Genomic DNA, 9908 nt, shown 5'->3' with positions numbered 1-9908 from the left:
TCACTACAAAACTACAAAAACTAACTGTGTATATGTTCTCTGATATTTTTCTACTTTATTATACTTAACTAAGTTTATTATAAATGGAATACAGATGACTATTATATTACAGGAGAAGAGGTTAGCTGTGCAAACTGCTCTATGTCTTCTGCAGGACTGTGACATTAAAATGAGCAGATTAAAGCTAAGGCTGTCGAGCTCTGAGGAAAATTGAGGATTGGTGCTGTCTTAAGGGGTTTCTACCCTACATGTTTCTCCCCTTTTTTCCCCCAGAAGAAAACTGCCATTGAGCAAGGCCCCTGTCCAAAAAAGACTGAGTCACGCCTCGCGCCCCCAGTTAGTGGCACTATACAACAGGAATAAGGCACTTGTCCCACCCACCCACATTCTAGAATTGGGCACTAGGACAGCAACCAGCTTGACGTGGGATTCTGATCCTTAAAAAAAGCTAAAGCTGTTTATACAGCCAGAGCTGGTTAGGACCTGATATGTAGACACCCAACACCCTGGCTCATTCTCCTCACGTACCCAGCCTGGGTTAATCACCAACATGGGTATTACTTGCCTCCCCACCTCAATTAGGCCAAAGGAAATACCCATGTTAGAATGCCCACTGGGACAGTAGACATGGTAATTGTTGGAACAGCGGTTTGAAGAGAACATGCCGGCTGCAACTTCTGCATGGATATTTTTTTTTACCCTACTAGACAAGTGATGATGAATCTCATTTGCAAGTTAAGCGCTGAGGTAAACGCCAAAAAGGTTGAATATGGGCTGGTGAGGTTTGTTCTGGGCGGGAGCTGATGAGAAATTGCATTAGTAAAGAAAAGGAAGAAAGAGGGTAGCTGGTGGTGTGTTTTTAAGTAGTTATTTTCAGGAGCTTTACCTCACTATTTCATGCTGGGTGAAGAAGCTTAATACAGCCTAGTTCCACCCTTGGGCCCTATTATGATTGACTGAAAAATGCAAAGGAAGCTCTCTCTGCTACTCAGAATGAACCAGTCCGCTACCCACCGCCTTCCCCTGCCCTCCCCCCAAAATGGCCAGTGTGGAGATTTGATGAATCATTTTTAAGGTGCTCGGAATTTGTCCATCTTTTCTGTAGGGATCTCTTTGTGTTCCAATTGTAAAACCCTAACATTTATCATGTGGTATCAGTGTTGAATCAGAAACTGTCTTATACAGCCTCTGTCTTTGAATGTGGCAGAGCGGAGGTGCATGTATGTACTGTATATGGTCTTAACTTTTGGATCACTTTTGGTTGCATCATGAGGCAGGGATAACCATTTGCATTTTATTTCTGCTGAGCCATGGCTGGTCTAATTGTTTAGTAAACATGGTTATTTACGAACATGACTTTTCCACTTGTATTTTTTACTACTCTCCCCTCATATTAATAACGCATCCTTTTTTTCTGAAATTGCATGTTTTTTCCCACACTAATTGAACAGTTGTTGTAGATATTGAGAGAGGGCAGTATTTCAGTCACGGTAATGCTCAACGTCCCCAGATCCTCCAGGAAGCAGAGAGGATGGGACTGGAGTTCAATGTTGATACCTCCTAATGGCACCACTTACCTCCCTCTGCGACTGCCCATTTCATGTTCTGTGATGTGTAATAATGGGTCTGAAAATATGGGGGCTTATAAAAAGCCTCCACGATATGTTATACCTAAAGCACGTAGCTAAGAGTTCTCATACAGGAGCTTGGTGGGGGGAGAATGGCCGACGCCTCCTGTCCCTTTAGCTCAGCGGGTGATCCTGTCTTGTCTGAGACCTGTAGGAGGAGATGCTGTGTGCCCTCTTCGCTTCGGGAGCTTTTGGAGTGATAGGAGAAGACAGATGTTGCCTGGCCTTGTGGGGTTGGAGTGTCTGCTGCGGGCTGAAAATCCGTTGACGCCTGAAATGCACAGCTACCGCTTCCATACGTTGGTATGATTGGCCATTGAGTCTGAGTTGGATCCTGGTCACGTTTCTCCTCTGAGCTGGCTCTTGGATAGATCTGACTTTATGAAAACATCAGATTCATGCTCACGTTGGATGTGTTTACAGTCATTCCTGTTCTGATATTTCTTTCACTAATTGATATTTTAACCAATATGGTCAGCTATAAAATGTCGAAGGCCATTTAGTAATCTGAATTGGGCTTCCTGTGTAAATGCAGCCGTTAAGAGAATAATAAACAATTTTGGCAATTGTTAGATTGAAAAAAAAACGACCAGTGATCTCAATCTAAGCTATTAAACTGATGATACATAGTCGCATGTAAGATGGCTCAGGTTGTCATTTCCTGATCCTGTCTCTCAATGCATTCAATAGCACGTGAAGTAATTCCTACACATAGTATGTAGCTAGTCCACTTGTAGAATAGGCTCTGTTCTTTAGCCTAGCTAAATTGAGTCTGCACATGCCAGTGGTTTAGGGTGGAGAGGGGAATGAGAAGGTGAATCTGAGCCATAATATGCTGTAAGTGTGAGTCTAGCCCAACACTAAGAACAGGCCAAGGAACGTGTTTACCTCTGTGGTTACATTCCAGCCAAGCGTGAAATTGGTCAGAAAATGTACTTCATGAGTCTGGCTTTATTTTCTCATGCCAAGCAGAATTATGATGAGGTACATAGTCTGTCATAGACATAAGAGACTCCTTTGCCCAAGTGGTGTGTCAGATGTCGTCAAGTCCCTGCCTGGCATAGTGAATAAGCAGTATGTTGTAGGTTTTTTCATTTTTTTCATCTTTGTCTTGTATAATTTATATTTAATTCGAATGACTCCCCAAACATTTTTCGAATGTTTTATGAATGAACATTTTGCATCCCATGCTTACACACTCTACTTTTTTACTGTCACACATTATAATGTTTGATTGATCTGAACTGAAGCATTGATCAAATAGACAGTCCAAATAAAGGAGTTCAATTTTTATGCTACGTGACTCATGTTTGTGGTATTGTTTTATTGCGTTGTTTCACAGTATTGGGTAGATGTCTTACATAAGACTATTTAACTCATGTTTACATCATAGGAAATTGTCATTTATCAGCCTATGAGTATGGAATGTGTGCGGGCAATATTTCACAAATAATGTGTCAATCGGTATATTACATTACAAAAATTTGCAATGACATGCCCAGTCCATCAGTCAGCATCAATAAGCTTTATTCAACATTCATGTAATACCATACATCAGCTCTTGGCATAGTAATACATTTTGGATGGATTATAAACAAATGCACTACAATACATTGCTCTTGCTCCATTCAACTTGGCAGCCCAACTCGGATTAAGTGTCCTGTGTAAACAGCCTATGTAGGGTTTCTGAAAGCTATTGGATAATGCAATGCGTAAAATGGCTGGAATATGGTAATTAGTCATCCGCTGTGGTTTCTTTTTAATGAAGTATGATTGATTTAATAAAAATACAATTGAGAACAGTTAAGATGTGGAAAGTTACCTCTGGCTGATTTTCATCAGCAACCTGCAACCATAACTTCACTCCAGAATGCACATATATGGATTAATCATGGTGAATATACTAACTACTGAATCAGTTGGAATGGTTGTCATGCTGAGCTGCAAGTACAGACCATCAAAGAAATGGCGCTACTTTACTGAAATGAAAATGTCAGCCACATTCATGTAGTTCTAGTAATAATAGTTTCAGCAACTGAAGACATTTGCCTTTACATATAAAGAAAATTAACTATGTTCATTTGTTTCACTTCTTCCATTGACAAGTGTAACCCCAAACACTCTTCTGGTCTATCAAGCTGTTAATGTTTTGCAATGTGTTTCCTCTGGGTTTGAAATGTGCTTTAATGGCCAAAATGAGTGTTTGTAGGATTTGTTGACACTAAGTAACATTTTGATTGCTGATTATTATGTCTGTGTACCATAGTAGCCTGGTTCAGTCTTATAAACTTACGTAATTTTTCAACATCTAGACCTCTCATAAAATTATTCATAGAAATGACATGTTATTGCAGGGTGAAGTTAAGAGAAATATTTTCTGTCAATAGGTTTTGAGTAATTTACCTTCTCGTCCAGTGCATGGTTGTGGAGATTCATTAAAACATTTTTGCTCCTCAGTCCTGCAGTTAACTGCGTCATTGGAAAAACCTGCTTACGGATTTGCCCAGGAATCCCACAGATGGTGGTGCAATTGGCCAGCACCACCCGGGTTTGGAGGTTTAACAATCGGAAATGGTTCCCTTGCCTCTTCTTGCTTTAGCGACTCCATGAGGAGGCTTGGGCAACTGTGAGCTCAATAGAGGTTAAAGGATGGAGAATGCTTTCCCTCAAGCGCTTATAGATTCTGGTCTATACTTTCTGGTTGAGAGAGCGGCGCGATAAGAACCAGAACTACATTGGTTGTGGTACGAAAAGCACTTCACTTGATATTGACTGTTGTGTCCACTGGTAGTTCATGAAGCAGAAGAATTGGGAAAAAGTTAAATAACTGCACCATAATATTGAGAGCTTTGCAGCTAGTAAACTGACTTATTTGGGTGTTTTAGAGTCTTTGTGTTTTTGTTTATCCTGAAAATCCACAAAAAACAGGTTTCTTAAAACCCCTTCTATTCTATGACCCTACTGTTTTTGCCCTTCCACTGGCCATATACCACACCCTCTCATCCCTTATTGTTTATATACATTGTATGGCCAAAAGTATGTGCACACCTGGCCATCACACCTATAGGAGCTTGTTGGACATCCAATTCCAAAACTTAATGGGCATTAATATCGAGTCGTCGTCACCCCCCCCCCCCCCCCCCCCCCCCTTTCACCTGTATCAGCCACCATTCTTCTGGGAAGGCTTTCCATAGGATGTTGGAGTTTCTCTGCAGGATTTTGTGCCCATTCAGCCAAAGGATTGTGAGGTCAGGCACTGATGTTGTACGAGAAGGCCTGGCTCGCTGTTCCAATTCATCCCAGAGCTGTTCAGTGGGGTTGAGGTCTGTGCAGGCCACTCGAGTTCCTTCACACAAACTTCGTTGAACCATATCTTTATGGACCTGCTTTGTGCACAGGGGCACTGTCATGCTAGAACAGGAAAGGGCCATCCACAAACTGTTGCCACAGAATTTGGATGCACCCAACTGTCTAAAATGTTTTTGTATCCTGTAGCATTAAGATGTCCCTTCACTGGAACTAAGGGGCCTAGCCCAAACCCTGAAACACAGCCCCAAACCATTATCCCTCCTCCACCAAACATTACAGTAGGCACTATGCATTCTGGTAGGTAGCGTTCTCCTGGCATCTTCTACTCCCAGATTTGTCCATCAGAACTCTGTGGTGAGTGATGCAACGGATGATAGCCGATTTTTTACAAGCTACGCTCTTCAGTACTTAGCAGCCCAGCTCTGTGAGTTTGCGTGGTCTACCACTTCGTGGGTGGGCTGTTGTTGCTTCCACTTCGAAATTATAGCACTTACAGTTGACCGGGGCAGATCTAGTAGGGCGATCTTGTAATCACAAACTGACTTGGCAAATGTGGCATTCTATGACAGTGCCACATTTAAAGTCACTGAGCATCAGTGAGACCCTGCAGCGTTGTAGCGCTACTTGGCAGCGTCTGAAGCACCGATACATAACATTCTAGAGGTTCTCAATTGGATTCAGGTCTGGAGAACGTGAGGGCCAGTCAATGGCATCAATGCCTTCGTCATCCAGGAACTGCCTACACACTCTGGCCACATGAAGCAGAGCATTGTCCTGCACCAGGAGGAACCCAGGACCCACTACACCAGCGTACATTCTGATGATGGGTCTGAGGATTTCATCCTGGTACCTAACATCAGTGAGGGTACTGCTGGCTAGCACGTGGAGGTCTGTGCCACCTTCCAAGGATAGACTCTTTCATGTCTGTCATGTGCTCAGTGGGAACCTGCTCGCCTCTGTGAAAAGAATTCTGCCAATTCTGGTGTTCTCTGTTGAATGCCAATCGAGCTGCATGGTGCTAGGCTGTGAGCACAGGTCCCACTAGAGGACTAGATTGGGCCCTTATGGAGTCTGTTTCTGACAGTTTGGTCAGAAACATGCACACCAGTATCCCATTGGAGTTCATGTTGTAGGGCTCTGGCAGGGCTCCTCCTGTTTCTCCTCGCACAAAGGAGCAAATACCAATCCTGCTGCTGGGTTGATGCCCTTCTGTGGCCCTGTCCAGCTCTCTTTGTGTAACGGCCCGTCTCCTGTTATCTCCTCCATGCTCTTGAGACTGTACTGGGAGACAGAGCAAATCATCTTGCGACAGCAAGACTGCCGCAAGAAGACTGCCGGTGCAACCTGAATGAGCTGCAGTGACCGCCTCATGCTACCAGTAATGACAAATGCAAAACTAGTGAAGAATCAGCCAGGAAGGATAAGGAGAGAACAATTGTCTCTAGCCACCACCTGCAAAACCTTACATTTTTTGGGGGGTTGTCTTGCTGTTGCCTCTCCAGTGCACCTGTTGTCACTTAATGTGCACCAAAACAGGTGACATTGATTCACAATTGCTTATGCTTCCTAACTCGTCAGATTGATAACCCTGAAGTTTAACCTACTTGGTGTTATACTGTGATGATTACATGTTCCCATAAATTTTTTGAGCAGTGTAATAACACCATAAATACAATATACAGACCTTGAGTATATTCCCAACTCCCTTTCAAGCCAAATATATGTAAGGTACAGTGTCATTCATTCAGGACATTTGACATTGGAATATTTTAAAACCCACATGTCATGAAAATTAACACATATATAATTTGTCGTTCAAGGACATTAAAAAATATATATATATTATGCATAAATATCATTTATCAATTTTCTACCATTCTAACATATCACTAATCAAGAACGCTGAAATGTGACCCGGAAATACTTTTTTGTGTTGCTGACACTACTAGTAATAATAAACTAGCTAGCTTTTGAGGAGCTGAAAATGAAATTCATTCTTTAAGGTAAGTTGCTAAATGTTGTGATTAACGTGAGGTTATATTTGTAGTACCGTATAACTATATGGATAAACTAACTGAGCGTTGACCAAATGCTGGGAGAGAAAACCTTTGGTTTATGCATGGTTCCTTCTGCCTTAGCTTGTCTAGCCCGCTAGCAAACTTGTTTCCGCGTTATCTGCCTGCACTAGCTAGCTACAGTGCATTGGCTAGGCGTTTTAGCTATTATATACTTTTCAAAGTGTTTATGTTATTTTTATATATGAGATATATTTTAGATATCGTATTTGTTTCGGGTTCGAGTTAGCTTACTCATTGGCTCAATAAAATAAATACCAGATAAGTTTCCGAAGATGCTAACGTTACGTAGCTAACTCAGCTAACGTACTTCCATCATCTCCATTATTAAGGAAGTCAGCAGTTTAGTTTTTCAGCTAATAATAATAGAAATACGAATAATATTATTATGTAGCTCGATGGGTTGTTGACAAGAAGTTGCCTTTTCTGTAGGGGTAGAGCAAAACAAATATTTGTTTTTTGAAAAAAGTGAAAATTTGTTATTTATTAATTTAAATTTCATGTCATGCACTTCATAATTTTCTTCATCCCCTCTGTATGAAGTTTAACAGACAAACATATTTTTATTTTAACAAATGTTTTCTTTTACCTGTAGTTCTATTTATGTATGATTTTATCTTTTTATTTTATTGTCTTGGCATATTTGTTTTTATCGTGCTTATAGGCAATTGTCTTATTTTACATATACATTTAAATTCGTTATCAGTTGCTATGGTCCTGTATACTTATGTGTGTACATTTTTCTACATACTCCATGGCTATATGTTTGCCTCTAATTACTGCAGCTAAGAGGAGCTCTGTTTTCTTTTCTCTTGTAGCCCCAAGTGATAGTGATACCTTGGACATGTCATTGACAGCCTGTGGAACAATTCTGAATGGGGAGACTTGCTGCTGATAACTGACTGCAAGTCACCTTTTCCCTGCAGTGGACTCTGACAGCATCTACCATTATTCCTGCTAATAATTAACCTGACATGTCTCAACCGAAGGAGTCAGGTGATCGTGGGAAAGAAAGGGAGCGAGGAGCACGTCCCAAGGTGAGACAGAGCCGATCTGAGGAAAGACGGGATGCTGGGGGCGGCGCAAAAGGGGGAAGAGGGAAAAAGAAAGGCCAGATGTCCTATGAGCAAGCTGCGGAGCGGCCTGTAAGTGATGGGTTTGAGTATGGGGACCTGCTGAGTGGTCTGGAGCCCAGGGACCGCAGCTCCTCCTCTCCTCTGAAGAGCAGGCGGTGGCAGGGCCTGGAGGGAGCCACTTCACTCAGTCAAGACAGAGGGACAGCCAGGTTGGCACAGGGGACAGCGGAGACGTCAGCCAGTGAGGCTGATAGCAAGGGGGCAGGTGGCAGCCGCACACTTCGCCAAAAGATCCAGGATGCCATGGGGCAGTGTTTCCCAATAAAGATCCACACTCCCTCGCCGTCATTGTCCAGTTCCACTCAGCAAGTCTTCGTGCCACAGGCTGCTTCCAGCGCTGCCTCCTCACGCCGGAAGATCCACCTCAGTGAACTTATGCTGGATGACTGTCCCTTTGCTGCAGGCACTGAGCTGGCTCAGAAGTGGTACCTCATCAAGCAGCACACAGCCCCCATTTCCACACCTCCCCTGCTGGACATTTTGGTAGTCAGCACCAGTGCCTCTGCCTCAAACATGGCTGCCGTGGTGGAAGATGTGGATGACCGATTGCGAGAGCGCAGGCGCATCAGCATTGAGCAAGGTGTGGAGCCTCCACCCAACGCTGAGATCCACACTTTCGAGGTGACTGCCCAGATCAACCCCCTGTACAAGTTGGGTCCCAAACTGGCCCACGGTATGAATGAGCTGGCAGGGGACGAGAGGGCTACTATTCAACAGCAACAGCAGCTGCTTCTCCAGCGGCAACAGCAGCACCAGCTCCTGCTGCAGAGCTGCCTGGACACTCTGGATGAGGTGGTGGCTGTCGCCTCCTCCTCCTCAGCGTCTGCTTTGGTCCCTGTCTGCGAGGCCACCGCTGTCTCTGACCCTGTGGCTTATCCTGAGGACACAGCCAGCATCCAGCCAAGCAGGGCTGTTGTCCCCCAGAATGAGCATCCCCCTACTCAGGACGGCTATCGCATCCACACCCAGATTGACTACATCCACTGCCTGGTGCCCGACTTGCTGCAGATTACTAACCTGCCCTGCTATTGGGGTGTGATGGACCGCTATGAGGCCGAGACTCTGCTGGAGGGCAAGCCAGAGGGCACCTTCCTCCTGCGCGACTCGGCCCAGGAAGACTACCTTTTTTCCGTCAGCTTCCGTCGCTACGGCCGCTCCCTGCACGCCCGCATTGAGCAGTGGAACCACAACTTCAGCTTCGACGTGCACGACCCCAGTGTGTTCCATGCACCCACGGTCACCGGTCTGCTGGAGCATTACAAGGATCCCAACTCCTGCATGTTCTTTGAGCCCCTGCTGTCCAACCCTATCCATCGCACCCAGCCCTTCAGCCTGCAGCATGTGTGCAGAGCAGTGATCAGCAGCTGTACCACCTATGACGGCGTCAACGTGCTGCCCATCCCCAACACCCTGAAGAAACACCTGAAGGAGTACCACTACAAGCAGAGGGTCCGAGTACGGAGGATGGACACCTGGTGGGAATAACCAGGACTTCCTGTGGAAGCCAACCAGAACTAGGCTATACTGACTAAGCGTTCTCTGGAGGCAAGCCTCCTTCTCTGGACAAGTTAACACACTCCATTTTCTTCCGTTGGTCTTTTTTTATTATACCTACTGGACTGCATAACTACCTGTTTTATTTATTTTGTTGCTGTATACTGTATATCTATCACTTAAACTCTGCAGATATTAATTTAAATCACAACAAACATTCACATTTTTATTTGCTCTCATTAAACTTCTGATTCATTCTAACAATG

At 44.1% G+C, this 9908-nt stretch overlaps 1 protein-coding gene across 1 annotated transcript; it reads left to right on the top strand.

The window, feature by feature from the left end:
- Positions 1-6835: 6835 nt before the first annotated feature.
- Positions 6836-9908, top strand: socs9 (suppressor of cytokine signaling 9). Its single transcript, XM_010892195.4, has 2 exons — positions 6836-6940; positions 7831-9908. Exon 2 carries the CDS (start codon positions 7987-7989, stop codon positions 9631-9633), a length of 1647 nt encoding a protein of 548 aa, XP_010890497.2. The 5' UTR covers positions 6836-6940; positions 7831-7986; the 3' UTR covers positions 9634-9908.

The sequence above is a fragment of the Esox lucius genome, chromosome 1 (assembly GCF_011004845.1).
Source record: "Esox lucius isolate fEsoLuc1 chromosome 1, fEsoLuc1.pri, whole genome shotgun sequence".
NCBI classification, from domain to species: Eukaryota; Metazoa; Chordata; class Actinopteri; order Esociformes; family Esocidae; genus Esox; species Esox lucius.
The sequence above is the reverse complement of the archived record's forward strand: the minus strand, read 5'-3'. Positions and strand labels throughout refer to the sequence as shown.

Excerpts from the sequence above, each read along its gene's own strand:
- socs9 (XM_010892195.4), top strand. The coding sequence starts at position 7,987 with ATGTCTCAACCGAAGGAGTCAGGTGATCGTGGGAAAGAAAGGGAGCGA.